This window comes from Schistocerca nitens, chromosome 4 (genome assembly GCF_023898315.1).
Source record: "Schistocerca nitens isolate TAMUIC-IGC-003100 chromosome 4, iqSchNite1.1, whole genome shotgun sequence".
In the NCBI taxonomy this organism is placed as follows: Eukaryota; Metazoa; Arthropoda; class Insecta; order Orthoptera; family Acrididae; genus Schistocerca; species Schistocerca nitens.
The window spans coordinates 550584814-550606951 of record NC_064617.1 but is presented as its reverse complement, the minus strand read 5'-3'; the positions used below and the strand labels follow the sequence as shown (position 1 = coordinate 550606951).

At 42.1% G+C, this 22138-nt stretch overlaps 1 protein-coding gene across 1 annotated transcript in view; it reads right to left on the bottom strand.

Moving 5' to 3' along the window:
- LOC126253186 (cholinesterase-like) overlaps positions 1–22138 on the bottom strand; it is a 62178-nt gene that overhangs the window by 5743 nt on the left and 34297 nt on the right. The window contains exons 6-8 of the mRNA XM_049954349.1: positions 21401–21542; positions 20067–20248; positions 8520–8649 (exon numbers count right to left, since the gene is read on the bottom strand). Coding sequence (XP_049810306.1) covers positions 8520–8649; positions 20067–20248; positions 21401–21542 — 454 coding nt within the window. The remainder of the gene's footprint in view (positions 1–8519; positions 8650–20066; positions 20249–21400; positions 21543–22138) is intronic.

Here is a 22138-nt window from a genome sequence, read left to right as displayed (position 1 = left end):
ATTTATTACTTTTTTATATCTTTTCCTTATGAAAATGTTTAGCAGAACATCATGTCCTCCACAGTCCCACAGCAAATGAATACAGCATGAATACCACATATTTTGTTACACTTGTGTATTCATTTAATGAAGAGTTTATATCAGTAACTTTATATAAATATTAACTGGAGTTGATAATAAACAGTCTTGGTAACTTAACAAGTGGTCAGCCGCATGTAACATTTCTTTGTTTAAATGTTGTTGTGAATATACTGCTTCAGTCCAGAAGGGTTCAAGTTGAAATTAATCATGACTGTAGAACTTAAGAACATGTATTTTTCGTGGATAACATCTTCAGCCGATAGAAAAACAGACAGTAGGGGAAAACTATCGGAGTCAAGGGAAGCACTGGACTTTTCGAATGAAGAGCTCACGGAAGAGATACTAGACACTTTTTACAGATGTGATTGGAGGGGACAGGGTAACAACTGGTATTCTTTCGCTTGGCGATTGATTACGAGTGTGAACAGCTGCTACCATACTTTAAATTCGGAAGAGACCTATAGTTCGAGAGGTTTAAACATGCTCCTGTGTAGGACTGTAACATTTTCAATTTTTACTATGGAACTGAGACAAGTGGAGTATGAATTACTATTCTTGGTACCACGTGTTTCAGTTTGTGAATCATCATGTTGAACTCTGAACTTTTTTGTGCTAATGAATATTTCGTGTACTGCGATCATGAAATAGATCTATTTTTCATGAGGCTTTGACGAATATTTAGTTTGCGGTTTCTTCTATCATTCTAGTAACGCTCTCAATGTAATTTCAGTGCGTTTGCTACGGATATTTTCTATATTTAATATTGAATATTGAATACCATATGACTACCTCCCCTACATTTGAGATGCCCTTTCTTGAATAAACATTAATGAGCCTAATTCTCTGTCGTCTGTATCAGCTACAGATGTAAGACTAGAACAATTGTTATTAAATAATTCGTGTAACTTTTATTTTGTATTCCCATGTATTTTATTAACACAGCCGTGCATAGCCCAGGTACCTAAAGCACCAGTAACCCCAAGTTAGAACGCAAGTGGTTCGCTGATGTTGGATGCTGTTTGGAAGAGCAACTACATAAGCAGCAACGGTTAGCAACCGTGGGAGGTGGGGTTTTGTCGTCCAGCGTATCAAACTGATCCTTTTAGAATTACAACTGTAATTCCAACACATTACTGTAGTCGGTCTCAGATCTACTGCATGATAGGCAGTTTTCATGGTGGCCCCAAGCATAAGTTTTTTTGTCAGTCACGTGCTTGAGAATCAGAAACAAAAGGTAGCTGTCCGAAGTTAGGCGCAAAACTTCTAGTACGAAGAAGAAGGCTACACAGAGGCATACTGATTTCAAGTCTGCAGCAGTCAGCTGCAGCGGAGACTGACGGCGACACCGTAATTTCGATCGCCAGTACTGCAATGTTTGTCTAATTTTTCCTGCAGAAAGTAGTCAACAGCCATATGTGTGATCATTTCTAACGTTGCTGTGGCATCGTGTTCCTGGAGCTTTAGTGTCCACTTTCCCTGTTGTCCTGTTGGCATCTTCAGGCTTGTCACCCGAGGTGAATAATGTATGGTCTGTGGATATAAATACACTGTTCGATAAAAAGTACCCGGGTGCTCGAATGTAAGGCAGAACTGACCACCAGATGTCACGAGAGGTGGACCCTGGTTGGGAGTACTACGTCACATGTAGAGAAGCTGTAAGGCGTAATGGGTTGGTAGGGAGGGCTCAGAGATTTCCGACGTGGAATATTCATTGGATGTCACTTGGGTAAAAATTCATCAGACACATTTCATCCCTTTTAAAGTTGCCCGTGTGGACTGTTGGTGGTGTGATCGTGAAGTGCGAACGCGAAGGAAGAGCCACAGCTAAGCTAACACCAGCGGGTCGCACTCAGTGACGAACAGAAACTTTCTATCATTGAGGTGGATACTTGTGACAATTGCACGCAATCAGCGGGACGAATCATTAGTAAGTTTCCAAGTTCTACCACCAGTCCAACTAGAACATTGACTGTACCTACAGAGTTAGATGGAATGCGGTACAAAGGTTCACTAACTCCCAAAAGCCACACATCTCTTTACTCATGGCTAAGAATGCTTGAGTTGTTGTAAGAAGCGACATTGCTGGACAATGTGAGTCTCCTTTACTACAGAGTGCCATCTAATTTTTTGTACTGTGTTATCCACATTACAAAATTGTAAGAACTTTCTATTTATTTGTAATATTAATGTATCAAATGTTGTCACCTAATGTTGAACTATTAACGCCCATCACTGTAATTCTACTGGGTAAAAGCATAGTCTCTGCTAGAACTGTCCAGAATGTTCCTCAGACCAATCGGAAGCAATTGTGGCGTGGTGACATGGCCCATCGTCGTCTATAAAAGATCCATCGTTGTTTGGGAACGCTCCAAGTAGCTGAACATGAGTATTTGGAGACAATGGTCGGATTAGTTGGACCACAGGCCCTTCCCCAGTTAACACAGCCATACCATTAGTGAGCCAGCACCAGCAGCTTCCACAGTGCCTTGTTGACGACTTGGGTCCATGGCTTCGTGGGGTCTACGCCACACTCTACCCCTGTCATCAGCTCTTACCAACTGAAACTGGGACTCCTCTCACCAGGCTACGGTTTCCCAATCGTCTGGGGTCCAGCCGATATGACAAAGTGCCCAGGATAGGCGCTTAGATGATGTCGTGCTGTTAGCAAAGCCGCTCGCGTCGGTCGTCTATTGCCTTTGCCTATTAAAGCCAGATTTCGCCGCACTATCCCAACGGATACATTCGTCTTATTTTCCACATTTATTTATGCGGTAATTTCGCGTCTTACTGCTTCTCTGTTAGTACTGACATCTTTACGAAAATGCCGCTGCTCTCTGTCATTAAGTGATGGTTGTCGGCCACCGCGTTGTCTGTGGTGAGCGGTAATGCATGAAAGTTGGTATTCCTGGCACACTCGTGGCACTTTGGACCTCGGAAATGGAATGTCCCATGTGTCTAGCTTCAACTACCATTCCGCGTTCAAAGTCAGTTACTTCCCGTTGTGCGGCCATAATCACGTCGAAACATTTTCACATGAATCGCTCGAGTACAAATGGCAGGTCCCCCAATGCACTGCCCTTTCATATCTTGTGTATCTGATACTATCGCCATCTGCATGCGTGCTTATCGTTATTCAGTGACTTTCGTCGCCTCAGTCTATTGCACAAGGTTTGTCAGTGCACGAGTTTTTATACACACGCTGCTCTGAATATTCAATACTGGAAAATATTCGACAAGTATAGTTTTCTGGATCTTGGAGCTAATGTTGGGATTTCTTGCGTAACTGGGCTAAAAGAAGGGATCCGCTGAGAAGACACGTTCTGAGACATCAGAGAAACGTCAGTTGAGCGTTAAGGAAAGTGTGAGGTGTGAAAGTTGCTTGAGGAGACCAAAAAAAAAAAAAAAAAAAAAAAAAAAAAAACACACAGAAGCAGGTCTATTAGAATGCGGGTAGTCGCCGTTGTTTGGAGAAGATGCATGCACAGGATAGTACAGGATAGCGTGGAGAGCGATGGGGTTGTTCTTATCAGAATCGACAGCAAATCAACACCGACAACGATAGTTCAGGTATGCATACCAACTTCACAAGCTGAAGATGAAGAGACAGAGAAAGCCTATGAGGATATTGAAAGGGTAAAACATTACTTAAAGGAAGATGAAAATTTAATAGTTAAAGGGGACTGGAATGCAGCTGTACGGGAAGGAGTAGAAAAAAACGGTTACAGGAGAATATTGGATTGAGACAAGGAATGAGATAGGAGAAGGAAAAATTTTTGTGTGATAAATTTCAGTCAGTAATAGCGAGTTCTCTGTTCAAGAATAACAGGTGGAGGAAGTATTCTTGGAAAAGGCCGGGTGATACGGGAGGATTTCAGTTTCATTACATAATGGTCAGACCGAGATGGATGATGACGATAACGATGTTTGGTTTGTGGGGCGCTCAATGCGCGGTTATCAGCGCCCGTACAAATGCCCAGCCGGCCGCAGTTCTCGGCGCTTGGGTCCGGAACCGAGCCACAAGGTCGGCCCGTGCTCAGGAAGCAAGAACGCGACCGTGAGAACACGAGCTGCGGACCAGACAGAGATTCCAAAATCAGATACTGGATTTTAAGACGTACCCAGGAGCTGATGTAGATACAGATCACAATTCAGTTGTGATGAAGAGCAGGCTGAAGTTTAAGACTTTAGTCAGCAAGAATCAGTATGCAAAGAAGTGGGATACAAAAGTACTGAGGAATGAAGACATATTCTTGAAGTTCTCTAATGCGATAGATAGAGCAATAAGGAATATCTTGGTAGGCAGTATAGTTGAAGAGGAAAGGACATCTGTAAAAAGGGTTATCACAGATGTTTGAAAGAAAAACGTAGGCACAAACTGCGAAGAAACCATGGGTAACAGATGAAATACTTTAGTTGATCGATGAAAGGAGCAAGTACAAAAATGTTCCGGGACACTCAGGAATAAAGAAATCCAACTCTCTGAGGAATGAAGTAATAGGAAGTGCAAGGAAGCTAAGACTAAGTTCAAAATGGTTCAAATGGCTCTGAGCACTATGGGACTCAACTTCTGAGGTCATTAGTCCCCTAGAACTTAGAACTAGTTAAACCTAACTAACCTAAGTACATCACAAACATCCATGCCCGAGGCAGGATTCGAACCTGCGACCGTAGCGGTCTTGCGGTTCCAGGCTGCAGCGCCTTTAACCGCACGGCCACTTCGGCCGGCCTAAGACTAAGTGTCCGTATGAAAACTCCGAAGAAATCGAAATAGAAGGGTTGCCGTAAGATCAGACTCAGCATACGTAAGCCAGAACAACCTTCGGTCAAATTAAAAGCAAGGGTGGTAACATTAAGAGTACAATGGGAATTCCTCTGTTAAATGCAGGGGAGAGAGCGTATAGGAGGAAACAATACATTGAGAACTTGTACGAAAGGGAAGATTTCTCTGATGTGATAGCGCAAGATACAGCAGTTGTTTTAGAAGAGATAGGGGATCCAGTATTAGAATCAGAATTTAAAAGAGTTTTGGAGGACTTGAGATCGAATAACACAGATGGAATAGACAACATTCCACAAGAAATTCTAAGATCATTGGGGGGAAGTGGTTGGTTGGTTGTTTTGGGGAAGGAGACCAGACAGCGAGGTCATCGGTCTCATCGGATTAGGGAAGGATGAGGAAGGAAGTCGGCCGTGCCCTTTGAAAGGGACCATCCCGGCATTTGCCTGGAGCGATTTAGGGAAATCACGGAAAACCTAAATCAGGATGGCCGGACGCGGGATTGAACCGTCGTCTTCCCGAATGCGAGGGGGAAGTGGCAACAATACGAGTGTTCACGTTGGTGTGTAGAATGTATGAGTCTGGCGACATACCATCTCACTTTCGGAAAAATATCATCCACACAATTCCGAAGACTGCGAAAGCTGATAATTGCGAGAGTTATCGCACACTCAGCTTAACAGTTCATGCATCCAAGTTGCTGACAAGTATGATATACAGAAGTATGAAAAAGAAAACCTAGGACGTGCTAGATGACGATCAGTTTGGCTTTGGAAACGGTAAAGGCACGAGAGAGGCATTACTGACGTAGCGACTGATAATGGAAGCAAGAGTAAAGAAAAGTCAAGATACGTTCATAGGATTTATCGACCTGGAAAAAGGGTTCGACAATGTAAAATGGTGAAAGATGTTCGAAATTCTGAGAAAAATAGGGGTAAGTTATAAGAAGAGACGGGTAATACGCAATATGTACCAGAGCAAAGAGGGAATAATAAGCGTGCACGACGAAGAACGAAGCGCACGGATTAAATAGGGGGTAAGAGAAGGATGTACTTTCGCCCCTACTGTTTAATCTTTACATCGAAGAAGCAATGATGAAAATAAAAGAAAGCTTCACGAGTGGAACTAAAATTCAAGGTGAAAGGATATCAATGACACTATTCGCTGATGACATTGCGATCCTGAGTGAAGAGTACAGGCTATGGATTGAAAGTAAACAGAAGAAAAGAAAGTAATGAGAAGCATCAGAAATGATAACAGCGAGAAACTTAACATTAGGATTGATGGTCACGAAGTAGATGAAGTAAAGGAATTCTGCTACCTAGGCAGCAAAATAACCACTGATGGACCGAGCAAGGAGGACATCAAAAGCAGACTAGCATTGGCAAAAAGGGCATTTCTGGTCAAGAGATGACTATTAGTATCACACATAGTTGTTAATTTGAGGAGGACACCTTTGAGAATGTACGTTTGGAGTACACCATTGTACGGTAGTGAAACATGGACTGTGGGAAAACCAGAACAAAAGAAATTCCAATAATTTGAGATATGGTGCTACAGACGAATGTTGAAAATTATGCGGACTGATAAGGTAAGGAATGATGAGGTTCTGTGCAGCATCGGAGAGGAAAGGAATATGTATAAAACACTGAAAAGGAGAAGGGGCAGGATGATAGGACATCTGCTAAGACATGAGGGAATGACTTCCATGGTACTAGAGGGAGCTGTAGAGGGCAAAAACTGTAGAGGAAAACAAAGATTGGAATATATTCAGCAACAAAATGAGGACGTAAGTTGCAAGTGCTACTCTGAGATGAATAGGTTGCCAAAGGAGAAGAAAAAAATAATTTGTGGCAAGGCGGATCAAACCAGTCAGACCCCCACGAACCTCTCCCCCCCTCCCCCCCCAAAAAGAAAAGAAACAAAAAAGAATTCTTGGCTTGTACAGAACCATACACTGAACCGTGGGAATGAACGTTAACAGTCGTTTGCAAAGGATAGTAAAAATTATGGGAATGCGTGACGTGTGTTTTCTCACACATTTCCGAACCACTGTGAAACCCAGTCACACTGTTTACTGTCTCGTCACGCAAATGGTTCAAATGGCTCTGAGCACTATGGGACTTAACATTTGAGGTCATCAGTCCCCTAGAAATTAGAACTACTTAAACCTAACTAACCTAAGGACATCACACACATCCATGCCCGAGGCAGGATTCGAACCTGCGACCGTAGCAGTCGCGCGGTTCCGGACTGCGCGCCTACAACCGCTAGACCACCGCGGCCGGCTCTCGTCACGCTCCCCCAGCTGACACACACATTCTCACCTGGCGCCACCTATTTGCAGTTCTTGTTCATGTGCTCCATGCTCACTACTGAGAGATTTCCGCAGGAGGTCAAACGTAAATGTGCACACGCACTGAAGATTGTGGATTCATTGTCCACCGAGGATAATCAGTTATACGAACCCTTGCCGGACATGTTCGTTCGACTTCTCGTGGGAATCTAAAATTTGCGAACTGCGGATAGGTGGCGTTAGATAGGAGTGTGGGTCAGCGGGGGAGCGTGCCGAGGTAGTCAGTGCTTTTTTGATAAACACTGTGTCGGCGTGCTGCAGTGGTTAACGTAACTGCCTAGTAAGCAGGAGATCCCAGGTTCGATTCCCACTCCGACAGACTTCTCACTAGCCGCTGCTCATACCGCATGCAGCTGATATCGTTCTTTCTCTTTTCTTTCCCTTCACCCCTCCGCCACCTTCAATTTACGAGTACACAATGAGAACAAAAATTCAACATTTAAATAGCCCACGTTGCTATACAGCTCAACAAACCGACTGTACAGATGGTGGTAGCTTTCAGTGAGGTCCAATATTTAGATGTAAAGTTGAGAATTACTGGTATTATTTTCGTAGATGGCAGCTCTAAACAAAGGTGGTTTCAGTACTGCGGATTGTTTTCTTTTTTCTTTTGTTTTAACGTCCTGTCGACAACCAGGTCACTGTGCGACTGCTACGGTCGCAGGTTCGAATCCTGCCTCGGGCATGGATGTGTGTGATGTCCTTCGGTTAGTTAGGTTTAATTAGTTCTAAGTTCTCGGGGACTGATAACCACAGCAGTTGAGTCCCATAGTGCTCAGAGCCATTTGAACCATTTTTTTGACAACCAGGTCAATATAGTGGGAGGTCTGTTTCAGGGGTGGGGGAGACAAAAATGAGGAAGGGAATGGACTGTGCTCTTTCCACAGGAACTATTCTGGAAGCGATTTAGAGGAACTATGGGAAACTTAAATCTGGATTTGAACTGTCCTCCTTCCAAAGGCGAGTCCAGTGTTGCAAAAGAACGGTTGTGAAATGGGCGATTAAGAAAGCGGCTCGTCAGCTTGTGTGATCTAATAACATAATTAATGCAGAAGGGAGATGTTTGAAATGATTCACTAAACAAGGAAACTTTGTTCAGTTTGTAATGTACGCTAGTAACCACGTCGTATCAAACGAAATTTGCTCGATTACTATAATCAACACATGAACAGCATAGCTAATAGTAGATTTCTGGGAGTGAAACATCAGGGGATTGGATAACATCTGTAAAACAGTAAGAGTAGCAATATTGACGTTATCGACTTCACTGGCAGGTATATGTAGAATTGTGATTTTTGTACTTACCCCACTGACTTGTGTGAATATTTTCTCCTCTATAGTCGAATACAAAGGAATAAATTGGCTTGCTGGAGAGCTCGGCAGCGGTTCTAATGAAGCCATCATTAGGGTCGAACCATTTGAGGTCGTCGAAGAACTGTGAAAGTAAGAGACTCATTTATATTAACGTCAAAACTGAAACGACGAATCACAAAATCTTACAGAACAATATTAAACTGATGCAACAAGCAAGGATATTGCATTGAAATATCTTTTCTAAAATCAAATAGTGCATTTCCTTTACCTCCCGGTGTGGCCGAGCGGTTCTAGGCGCTTCAGTCTCGAACCGCGCGACCGCTACGTTCGCAGGTTTGAATCCTGCCCGGGCATGTATGTCTGTGTTGTCCTTGGGTTATTCACGTTTAAGTAGTTTTAAGTTCTAGGGGACTGATGACCTCAGATGTTAAGTCCCATAGTGCTCAGAGCCATTTGAGCCATTTTTGAACCTTTACCTCCGTATTCTTATTGTTATTTGGGCACGAAATAGGTGTAAGACACTGAAATTTAGTGGTATGCGGTGTTTAAAGAAGTCAAAACTTAGCTTGAAAGGTTATCTAACTGATTATAAGTTATTACAAATAATGAGGATACTTAATAGAAACATTTGCTGTTAGGAGTTCAATGTGTGTGAAATCTTATGGGACTTAACTGCTAACGTCATCAGTCACTCAGTTTACACACTACTTAACCTAAATCATCCTAAGGACAAACATACACACACACACACCCATGCCCGAGGGAGGACTCGAACCTCCGCCAGGACCAGCCGCACAGTCCATGACTGCACTGCAGCGCCTAAGACCGCTCGTCTACCCCCCCCCCCCCGCCCTCGTGGCTTTGCTGTTAGGAGCAAACGTTTGACTGGGTAAAGGATATTAGCGGAAGGATCATTCATTAACCCCAGAAAAGCCATATAAAAACAATAATGATTGATCGAAAATTAATAGGAAACGCCATAATATTCATTAAAGATACGAAATGTGTGCGTATCACTTCTTCGGTAATACTTTCGGGAATTATGTCAACAATACTTCAATTGAAAAATGTGATTGATGATTTACAATTTTTTAGTACGGGGTTGTTATAATTCTACTTTTTCTACTTGAGTCAGTGTAAAGGGAAAACTATTTACCGTATGGGTACCCAACTTTATAGGAATGATGTTCAGATTGTGCGCTACACGCTTTGCGTTGCTCGTAGTGTTAGTGTCATGACTTGCCGTTAGGTGCCGGTAATGGTACGGCGCCGTACGTTGAAACATAAGCATCAGTGTACAGTACAGTTGCAGACAGTCGAAGGGGTCTGAGCAAGATGAGCAGGGCTTTACTGGTAAAGTTATTTTGTTAAAACAACGGCAATAGTGCTACTGCTCTTCGCGAGTATCAAAGCATTGAAGGAATACGGAAAGATCCTCCTCCCGCACCGCACTTGAAGAAAATGATTCTGAATTTGGAATTAAATGACGATTTGGGAGCTGATCCTGGGACAGACTGACAGTCAGTTGTGCCACAAACTGTTGAAGAAGTTACTGCTGCCATGGGTGTGAATGGTGGACGCAATGTGCGATCTTCAAGCAATGCGCGAGCTGTGTCACGACTGCTGAACATTCCATGGTCCATTGTTCGAAAAGTGTTGCGAGCAATTGTGAAGCGGTATCTCTAGAGCGGTTGCAGGCTATCGTGGATGCAAGTGGTCGTCACTTTGAGCAACATCTGTAACCTGGAACGTAAACATGGCACGCAATTAATAAATGTTGCCATCCCTCGTGGAAATTAGAATGTGTTTCATTCAATCGTTTATTCGTTATTCTCTTCCGCATGTCCTTAAAATTGTTACCACAAAGTTTCATTGTCCTGTGATCACTGTTTTCTCATAGGGGCCCGCCAAAACAGTGAAAGTTTAATTACAGCCATCCTGGACACCCGACGCTTATCGCTGACAATACTATTTCAAAAATGAAAGTACAATTCGTACACGCTCGTAACAGTTAATGTGAGGAGATTTATGCCACTGATGAATAATTCGCTAAAATAACTGGCCACTTCAGAATGAGATTTTCACTCTGCAGCGGAGTGTGCGCTGATACGAAACTTCCTGGCAGATTAAAACTGTGTGCCCGACCGAGACTCGAACTCGGGACCTTTGCCTACGCTGGCGAGTGCTCTACCAACTGAACTACCCAAGAAGTTCCATATTAGCACAAACTCCGCTGCAGAGTGAAAATCTCATTCTGGAATCATCCCCCAGGCTGTGGCTAAGCCATGTCTCCGCAATATCCTTTCTTCCAGGAGTGCTAGTTCTGCAAGGTTCGCAGGAGACCTTCTGTAAAGTTTGGAAGGTAGGAGACGAGATACTGGCAGAAGTAGAGCTGTGAGGACCGGGCGTGAGTCGTGCTTCGGTAGCTCAGATGGTAGAGCACTTGCCCGCGAAAGGCAAAGGTCCCGAGTTCGAGTCTCGGTCGGGCACACAGTTTTAATCTGCCAGGAAGTTTAAACTGGCCACTTGCTTCTCAAAAATTCCTACTTGTTGGTGCGTTTCGTCAGGACTTCAAAACAAAAAGTTTTAATACAACGTATCGCACTCGGTTGACTACGGATGTTGACTGCTATCACGTGTGACTCGATACTTTGTAGGAAGACTTCTATTTTTGGTGTTCTGATGATGGGCTACGGTCGAAACGTGTCAATAATAAGAAATTTTGAACAGTAAGTGACCAGTTGCTTTAGCGACCTTTTTCAGCTGTGGCATAAGTCTCCTCAAGCTTACGTCATGTGCGTAATTTTATGTCACACGTGATCGTAATGGTGAAGTCGGCAACCATAAACGGTGTTGCATGTTTCCACAGGACCGAGACTGGAATGTGTCGTACGTAATTCACAGTCATGCTCTGAAGGCTCTCGATGTGGGAAGTCATATCCCATGAGGTAATTATTTGGTGTTAAATTAAGTTCTTGTTAGTAGACAGTGAAATATGCTCAAAGACAACATGATGTTTGGAAGGGTTTCCTTTGCTGGTGTTCGCCAATTTAGCAAGTACTCTGTCAACGTAGTTAAATAAATACATTCTTAAAGTATCATATGTGACCGTGAACAATTAATATTGATCGAAAACTGCCTCACAGAAGCTACCGTGCAGCAACTGAACCGTAATGTCTTGTCAGTGCATCGTCAGAAGTGTACAAATTTATTTACGCACGAAGCTTCTACCACTTTCGGAAGGAAACTTCGCTGGTGGTGATCGACTTTCTTCGAGCTAATAGCCAGCCTTTGCCTTGTTTCGGACATTTTGAACGACACTAAATTAATGGCAAGGTTAAAATATGACGTACATCTTCCAGTGATGACAACGTTGTAAGGTGAAAAGTATTTCGAAATATGGGAATGAAGTACATGATACCAACGAGTCTTGCTTTAGACAAGGAATGTCTCTGGGCTGCTGACAGGATTATAAATAACCTAGAAATACAAGCCAGAGTAAACAGGAGGAAAAAGAGAATTCTGGAGGAGGAATTTGCGGAAGGTGAAGATAATCCATCCTACGGACCTGGAATGCACTGAAAAGGTAATTCAAACTTTGACGCTCGATTCCCAAAAGTATTAATTTTTTCATACAAATTACATATTTCCTCAGGATGTACAAACGCAATTTCCTTCAAATTTTCAGGAAATGTCACGCAGTTCCTTCTGCGTAACATAACACAGCCTTTTTCCAGAAACCCGTTTACTGTTGAATTTATAAGCAAACAATGGCAGAAAAAAGTGGCGAATTTTCATTATAATGTAAAAAAAATAATCTCTAACAACTGAAGTCAATTTTTTTAAAAATCTCCGTGTTAAGTGTAGCCAATACTCCAATAAATAACCTGTCAAATTTTCAGCTTCCTAGCTCAAATACGTTCTGAGTAAAGATGTAATTTATAAGCGCTATTTTAACATTGGAAAGATAGGGCTTTCTGGAGCCCTTCAGTTCCTCGTCTGTGGATTGTGTGCTGGTACTGGGGTAGTCTTCAAACAACTGTAACGAAGCCTCCTTACGCTAAACAGTTCACACACAGATGTCTACCTACGGCATCCTGTTTCGCGATGACGGCCATGAAGTCTTGGAAATGCCTCATGATTTGATAAAATTCTGCCTCGAAATATTTCTGCATACATGTGCCTTGCTGCTAGACTGTTGCATCGTGACATCACATAAATGAGATGCACATCAGCTAACTCTGTTCGAGTGTAACCAACCATCAAGATACATAAAATATCACTAGAAACTGTCATGGAAACAGTAAATAAGAACAACAGTAATAACGTAATCGTTTAATCCAATGATGTAGTCACTGCTAATAATAATAAAAATTTATCCTTCGTAGCAGTAAAAGGCAGCTGAGTTTCTAATCACGTTTCAATGTATAGTATACGAAGCTGTCAAAAGAACTTCTGGGGAGGTAATGCACCTGTGATATTTGTGTAACATAGCAAAAGTGTTTCTAAAAATCTGTATATGTAAATCTGTTACATCGTGTACGTCTGTCCTTACGATAATGGCTGTACAACGTTCTCTTAGGGCATGCCCGAAGCTACATTTTCATCTGATGGTTTTCTCAAGTGGTGGTCTGACAGTGGTAGCAATTTCGTATTGAGATAGTCAGATATTCCGTAAGCTAGTTTTCTGTTTGTTAGAGCAACTCGTATCTCTGTCGAATGTGTCCCGGATACCAAGGAACACACTGTAAACTTATACATAGTTTTTACTGTATTCTAGATCTCGCGAATGGAAGTGACGAACCGAGGTTCTCAAGATCGCTGCTTGAGGAGCCAATGTGTTCATTCGTAGACAACAGATTATCAGACATCTAAAAGATGCACAAGTGTAAAACTCGTTCCACCTTTGTACGGCAGATTGTTGTTAGTGCTATTCGCTTAAAGATAGGCGTGTCTGCTCGAGAAACGCTCATCGGCAATGCATGGTTTTCAGATCACTATGGACGGTTGTAGCTCCGATGAGTGCGAAACTTAAGGACGAAAGCAACTTTCACACGATGAGTCACTGCCAAGTAACTTAGCTCAATGAAACTTTGAGAGAAACAACTGCTACCGTGTAGTATAGTATAGTATAGAAGATAATTAAAAGAAATATGCAATTAGACGAAACGAAATTACTCTTTTATTCGAACACAAAAAATAGTCACTGTTATTCATATGGTCCCCTGGATATTACGAACGGCAGGACATGGTTCTTAACAGGGCGTGTGATCGCCACGGAAGGCGTTGTGTACCGTGCAGTGTGCTCCCATCCTGGGCACAAGGTTGGTATAGAGTTCTTGTGGTAGGGCGTTCGATTCTTCCACCAGCGCAGCTGACAACGTGGAGGATCTTTGGTGATGTGTACGTTGATGAAGTGCATCTCCTCAACTCATACTACACGAGCTCGACGGGACGTAAGTCAAGGGCACGGGCAAGCCTGTCCATTCGCTGTATGTCTTCTCGTTCCAGGAGCTCCTCTTCCTGCGTTGTTCGATGCGGTAACGCATTGTCATCCCGAAGTGTTCAGGGCTAAAGGAACCCCTGAGAAGACGCACAAGGGACGGAGTACAGTGTCACAACGACGTTGGCAGTGACGCATCATCCGAAAGTTGCTTTCGTATTTAAGTTTTGCACACCACTGTTCCTTCCCTCAGTTAAGCTACTTTGTTTGATTTTATTTTCCACCATCACTTACTTTAATATATGTTACATCGTCTACATCTACACATATAGTTCGCAGAATGGAGGTATATCAGACATCTTTCCTGGTTAGCTAACAGGGACGAAAGGGTCTTAATACGGGTCCCAGTTTATTACAAAAATTGTCGTCTTTTATTTTCAAGTTTAGGTTTGGTTACTGGTATTGACAAAAATTTCGGTAATTCATGACTCTTCATGGCTAGTCATCAATATGATGTGATTAGATTAGATTATATTAATTCTTGTTCCATAGATCATGAATATGACATTTTGTAATGATGTGGAACGTGTCATTTTAAATGAAAGATTTCTTTACATATCCTGATTCAATTTCATTACAACAATTTTTTACACACGCTCTTTCTCTCTCTCTCTCTCTCTCTCTCCCCCTCCCTCTCTCTCTCTCTCTCTCTCTCTCTCTCTCTCTCTCTCTCTCTCTCTCTCTTTCTTTCTCTTTCTATGTCTCTCTTTCTCTGTCTCTCTCTCTCTCTCTCTCTGTCACACACACACACACACACACACACACACACACACACACACACACACACATTATTTTTTTTTTATTTGTTTGTTGTGCTCGACTATCGGCGAGGCACGAAAACGCCTGTGAATGAGTTTCTTAGTTTTGAGTACACTTGCGAAAGAAATATAAAAACAACTATGAGAGTTACTGATTAATGATGCTTAGTTTGCAGTCAATTCTGAGTATGTTTAGTAACTACGCTCCAGTCCCTAAACCTAGTTGCAGAAATGCGAATCAGTCGCATTACGTATTCCAGGCCATAGTCGCTGCGACTTGGAGACACCAGCTATGGTCACTTCGCAGCCCACTGTAGGATCACATCGGTTCGTCTTCTTCCTGCTGGTATTGTGGGATTTGGCAACAAGGCAACGTATGTTGGGCAACTCTGTGATGGAAGAGTTACTTCCTTGTGTGCACGGAATTAAGCCTCAAAGTTCATTTGATTTTACCTGTCATTTCCATCGAATAATCTCAGTTATTATCGCTTGAGGTGTAACAAAAGACGGTAAACTTACGGTTTTCAGCCCAGGAAAGTCGTTGCAGGTGGAAATCGCAACTAATCTCGTCCTTTAAATAGCGGTTTATGAGTTCTAGCCACTATTGGCGTCGTAAGAGGAAGCTCACACACAACCTGTTCGCCAGCTCTGTGGTAACGTGCTTGGCATGTAAAAAAGCGTCAGTTATGGTTCGCAGTTCCAGTCTCACTAACGATTTTACCCCTTCTGTGGAAGAGCTACAAGCAGTCAGATCAAACATCAATAAGGAAATCGCAAGAAAATACTTTCGGCTCATAGTGCAATGGTGAAAAATTTACAATGCTGCACAACAGGTAACGCCTCTTTCCGCTGCTGACAAGCAAATTTTGGGTCTCTAGAAATACATAACTATATTTATGAAACGCCACATTTGCATACCTCTTGAGTATGACACAGCATACCAATTAAACACAGACCCAATCAAAATCTTAGTGAGTAGTATTTTACTAATTCGTGTCGATAGAGGCATGCTTGTGTACAGATACTCAGTTTTATTAAAACAGACTCTCGTCGTAAGGTTATCGTGGGTAGTTTCATTTCATTTCTTATAATACGTGCACAGTTTTCGTAAGATTTCCTTTAGTGTTGTTGAAACAATAGTAAACATGAGAGCGAAATTAATCATCAACGATATATGCGAATTCTCTGATGTTATCTATAACAGTCTGATGCTGCACATGCAGTTTATTGATTACATGCATGTAGAAAACTTATTCTGAGTTAAAGCTGTCAAACAATGTTTGAAGAAGAATAAAATGCCACTACCACACAACAGCTAATGTAGAACATACTTTTCTGACGTATTTGGGCACGATGCACTCTCACCATACATAATACAATAGTTTCGAGATGCATCTGCTGCCTGGCTGTCTATTAAACCTGAAAAGAACAAAATGTCGCAGAAGTTAGCCCTTTTTCCACATGCGACTATTTTGGGTTGAGAAGTGAAGGGAAGTTCCATTAGATTGGTAACTTCAGCAGACAGCAGAATTGCGTTTTAAAAAAGTTTAGTAGTAAATGTATTCCAACTGTCGACATCTTATATATGGAGCACGACAATTACCATTACGCTACTAGCTGACACATAGCTCCAACAGCTCCAGAGCTGAACAACAATTCCTCCAGAACTTCTGCATACCACAGCGCTGCGAGATAATGCAAATAGCCGGGTCTAAACTTCTGACAATGAGAGAAACAGTTACAGCTTTTCTTTTGCGCTCCACGGCGTTTTTTACAAACAGATAGCGCAATAGAATAGCTCAAGTGGAAAGGAACACTTCCTATTTAAATTTCTGCGTCCTACACTGTTGGCATTTCTGTGTAGGTGGCAGTTACGTGATTTTATTTCGGTGATTACAAAACAGAGTCGAATGTATGCACTGGGTAGCCGAGGCAGCTAGTTAATGGTGATTCGGTCAACCAAGTAACTGAATTTACTGAACATGCTGCAATTTACTACAGGGAGCCTGTGTGTCAGAATTCTCATCCAGTGTGGCGCAACGGCGTTACAATAGAAAAATGAGTCACAGTAAAGAGGGGTTTGGTGGTCTGTTGGACTGCTGGTAGGTTCTTATACCTAAGGTCTGAGTTCGATTCCCACTTCTGTCAATGATTGTAGATAGGGAGAGCGAGATTCCATTCGCTTCTGACTACACCAAGTGAAGAAGATATAATGGCAGTGTGGTCTGAAATTCACATTAAGGATGATATTCCTTCTCTGCCAGGTATACTTTAGGTTGGAACACAATAAAGTCTGGAGTGGCGACATGTAGAAACTCTGTCACCAGTAACCTTTCTTATACTAGTTATTTATTTCTAGTGACGAAACAAACGCTATGTAGAATCACAGGACACTTATTCCATCTTTTATCTGAGCTTCTGTATGTCGATGAGATTGATTCAGAACTGAGAATGCAACTCAGACCGCCCTTAACGCGGAGTTTGATCTCTTCGTGGCAATGCAGCTCGGATACAATTTGTTGTTTGTTCAAAACTGCAGATTCCTCAACATCTCCACATATTACGTGTGAATGGGTTCGAATCCTGGCCTGGCACTAAAGATTTCATTATGCATTATCAAGCTCTAGCATGAGAACACCTATCTGCTGGTGGATAATAATTTTGATTTTTAATGTTTTTTCATTCGTTGTCGACACTAACGATATCTGACGTTTTTGACTCATAGTGGGACACACAACTATTTGCGAGATCACTGTAAGTTCAAGATGTTATTCCGTGCTGCTGGTGCAGAAAAATTCGGTAGCTGACGTCTCTTTGTGTGTAGTCAACAACGATGTGTGTGGAACTCTATTCCCAGTGAGCACTGAACTCTTCGTCATATTATTTCTAGTTCAAACATGCTCACATGTCGCTGCTGGTGCAACAAACCCATATTTAACGTTCGTTTTCTCTAGAATATAACAGCGATAGTTGCCGGGTTGGAGTCCTCGGAAGGAAAACAATGTTTCTTCTCGTCATTTCAGTTAAAACATCTAGCTACTGGCAAGGAAATCCGATATGTCACAGTTGGTTGTGTTTCGATATCAGTCCGATTAGGTTATGGGTTCGAATCCCTGTCCAACACAAAGCTTTACCTCACATGTATGTGTTATGTAATTTAAAGTTTATATTTGCTAACTGATACTGTCTAAAATCGAGGTATATCACTCTCCGTATGCCTAGTTAGGAATGACTGTTAGTTTGTGTCAGTCACGAAATCTTTGCTTAGTCTGCCTGACCTGGGTTTGAATCCATAAGCAGAACGAGACCGTTCGTCGTGTCATTTGAAGTTCATACATATTTTCAACTACCTGCTCGTGGATAACTTAAATTTTTAATATCATTTTGTGTTGAATAATAAGTACTGTATGTTACTTTGAAGAGGAAATCATGAATACGACGAACTTACTACGTGCATTACCTATCTGTCGTAATAATGAGAGTGGTAACATTTCAGGTATGTCATTTATTGTAATAAATACGAGCTTACAAGCTTAAGGACAGTCTTATCTGTGATAAGATGTTCCCTGATATTTGTAGCATCGTGGTATTACTTTACATCATGAGTTACTGCGATACAGAGTAGTGTTTTCTAGTGGTGACTTGTTGGAACCATTTTCAATAGTCAAACAACTGTACCAAGGAGCGATCAGAGGACCTGCTAGACAGCTGCTTTATGCCGGTTGCATGCGAATCAGGCGAAATGTAATTCAAGTCGTTCGAATAGTTTTGAGTGTGAGTGTACACTAGGCATCGAGGACGACATACTGGGTTCCATTAATAAAATGTCTTCGACACAGTCGCATATCTGGGAACTTAAACGGTATGCTCGGACCTCCACCAGTAATCTGCAACGTGGCACCGTGTCAAATGACTTTCGAAAATCTAGGAACATGGAAACTGCCTATTGCCCTTCCTCCACGGTTTGCAGGATACCGTGTGAGGAACGGGCTAGCTTAGCTTCACATAAGCGGTGCCTCCTAAATCCGTGATGAAGCTATTCTATCTCAAGGAAATTTTCATATTCTAACTCAGAATGTGTGCAAGAAACCTGGAGCAAACCGATGTTGTGGATACTGGTCTGTAACTGCGACGGACGCCAGTCTCTACGTCCACCTTGTAGGAGTCTGTACGACAGCCAAACGACGGAATGAATGTAAAATCCTCTTGCGTGAATGATTTCTTAAACGTCAAATTTTATACTTCAGCTTTCTTTTCACCAGCTTCTGTTGCCATTCCAGATTGGTCGATGAGTGACTGGACAGAAGACTTAGAACAGTTTACTGATTTTATGTATAACCAAAACTTTCTCTGATTGTGGGCAAGCTCTTTCTCTAAGTTATGATGGTGTGAGTTGTTGTATGCTTCGCGCATTGCGTTTCTTACTGACGCACGAATTTCTACTACCTATATTCTGTTAACATTTACGAGCTCTTTTTTGAACCGAAAGTGCAACAGTATGTTTCCTCAGTATTTTCCGGATTTCATTATTATACTACGGTGGGTCCTTTCCATCCTTAATCCACTTCTTGGCGCATCTGTCCACTTTAAACTTTGTCCTTAATCACTCTACGTCCACCACACTGGATGTCCATTCATTGTCTAAGGAGTGCCAGCAACTGCTTACCTGCTTTTTATAGCTTAAACACTCTCTTGGCCTTCTTGACGGATCTGTAACTTTAGTAATCATCTTCGACATGATGACATCATGATCACTAATCTATACTGACACTGTACATCAGGTCGTTCACGCGACAACTGAAAAGAGGGCCATTGTTAGGTTTTTCCGCAGTAAAATAACTTATGATGGCTGAATTCATTTCGGCGTTAGTTACGCAATTCATTTCGGTCCTAGTAGAATCACTCAGTGTTCTATAAAGGATTTTGATTTGTTTCCTGGCTTTACATAAGATGAAAGCGTTCTACGATTATTTACCAGGTTGTTAGTTACATTTCACATTCTAATTCGTTGGACGATTTAGTGTTGGAGTCCTTAAGCTCAATTTGATTTCGACGAGCTTTTATTTGTCTACGAAGCTTTGAATTTCTTCAATTATATGACGAAACTCTCTTTGCTTACACAGTGTTCTCATCTCATTCCGTATGACAGAGAACAAGTGTTCATTAACGAGCTGCTTCGCAATGAGTCCCTCAGGTTGGGTGTCCGGATACTTCTATCTGCGCTGAAAAGGTTACCAAGACAACTTAGAACTAGTTTAGCAATACGCAATCACTCACGTAAACCAGAGGGTCTGGATTGTCTGTTGAAATGGTGTCGTTGCCGAAGTAGAAGTCCCTCAATTGTTTGGCGGCCTCTGTTTGCTGTTCCACGGTAGGCAGATGTAGCAAGGGACCTATCGCAGCCACAAAGTCTTCGTTCATACTGGCGATCGCTTCCGAATCCCGAATAATTTCGTCTCCTGTGAGAAAATACAAGTAATCACTTAGAAATAAATATTGTGTACCGCAGCACAGGTTATCAGTGTACGAAACTGTTAAGACAAGAAAAGGTAAATAAATTTCAACATCCATTAAAAAATATAAAAGGTATATTATTATACACCATTGATTTATTGAAAACATGGAAACAATTCAGAAAACAGCCACCAATTTATACTGCTTTTATCTGTCGTACTGTACTCAAAAAAAGATTATAAAGAACATTGCGAAGAATTAATTATTTCATCTCTCAATGAGCTGTCAGTTCTTTTCAGTACTTCGGCCACAATAGCTGTGAGTAGTTCTTACATAACTTGTTGATGCCCTAAAACAGTGAGATAATATTCGTATGGAATAGAGATGTTCCCTAATATAAAGGGAATGGATTTTGTCCTACCATTTGTCCAATCAAGCTGGGCAAGTGTCATATTTTACATCTGTCTAGAGAACCTTTGTGATTTATGGAGTGTAAATTTGTTATTTATTGTGTGTGTGTGTGTGTGTGTGTGTGTGTGTGTGTGTGTGTGTGTGTGTGTGTGTGTTGTCTGGGGGAGGAGACCAGACAGAGAGGTCATCGGTCTCAGCGGATTATGGAAGGACGGGGAAGGACGTCGGCCAGCCCTTTCAAAGGAACCATCCTGGCGTTTGACTATGCGGCTTAGGGAAATCATGAGAAAGCCTAAATCAGGATGGCCGTACGTGGATCCGAACCGTCGCTCTCCCGAATGCGAGTCCAGTGTGTTAACCACTGCGCCACCTCGCTCGGTGAAGTAGAAGGACTGCCACCGATTCTTTAGAGTAACTCAACAAATGGTCATAAATGCATTGTATTTCAATCCTAATGTTTCAAATGGCTCTAAGCACTATGGGACTTAACAGCTGAGGTCATCAGTCCCCTAAACTTTACTTAAACCTAACTAACCTAAGGACATCACACACATCCAGCCCGAGGCAGGATTCGAACCTGCGACCGTAGCAGCACCGCGGTTCTGGATTGAAGCGCCTTGAACCGCTCGGCCACAGCGGCCGGCATTTCAATCCTAGTTTTACTTCTAAATCTCTGATTATTACATATTAAAGCACAAGTATTGTCAACTTAATCAGTTCCGATAAATCAGGCCCGGAATACGTACCGGATTCGTCAGAAACTGTGCCCGCCATGACAGACACGTTGTTGAAACGGCCGTCGATAAGCCTCTGAATGTAGGATTCAGAGAGGACGGCACCCTCCAAGTCTGGCTCGATGGTTGGTCCCCATAAGAGGCCTATTATTGGCTGAAATCAGAAACGCTAATTGTAGTTCACACATGTAATGTTGCAAAAGATATATACGAGGTATCAAATCTGCGCTTAGCCACAAATATTTATTTTTGTTCATAATATACTCCCTCATTTTCATCTCTAGAAAACACTTCCTTAATGATTGTTTCATGGATCCAACTACACATCAGAATTTTAAGAAATCAGATGATCGATGAGCTTTCTCCTTTCCCCAAGGAATGGAAAACGAAGAAAGAAGTCTGCACGTTGGCTAACGATTAACTAAAATAGCTCATGAATCTCAGATACGTTCCACGGCTGGCATAAAAACTACGCCCTACATCTGAAAATCATGTTACAAGCAGAAACGGAACAGTCAGTCAGGCTATGACAAACGCTAAACACAAGCATGGTCTGCGTGGTCTTGGCATACGCAAAATTAAATCTGTAGCTGATTCCGTTGTTGCAGCCGATGAATTGAACCGGCGTTTCATATTACCTACCATCGCACTTAAAGCGAAAACGGAACAGAGAATGATTGATTACTTCGTTGGGATAAACGTCTGTAGCTACGAAAAATTATACATAAAGCATACTATTTGCAGTATCAT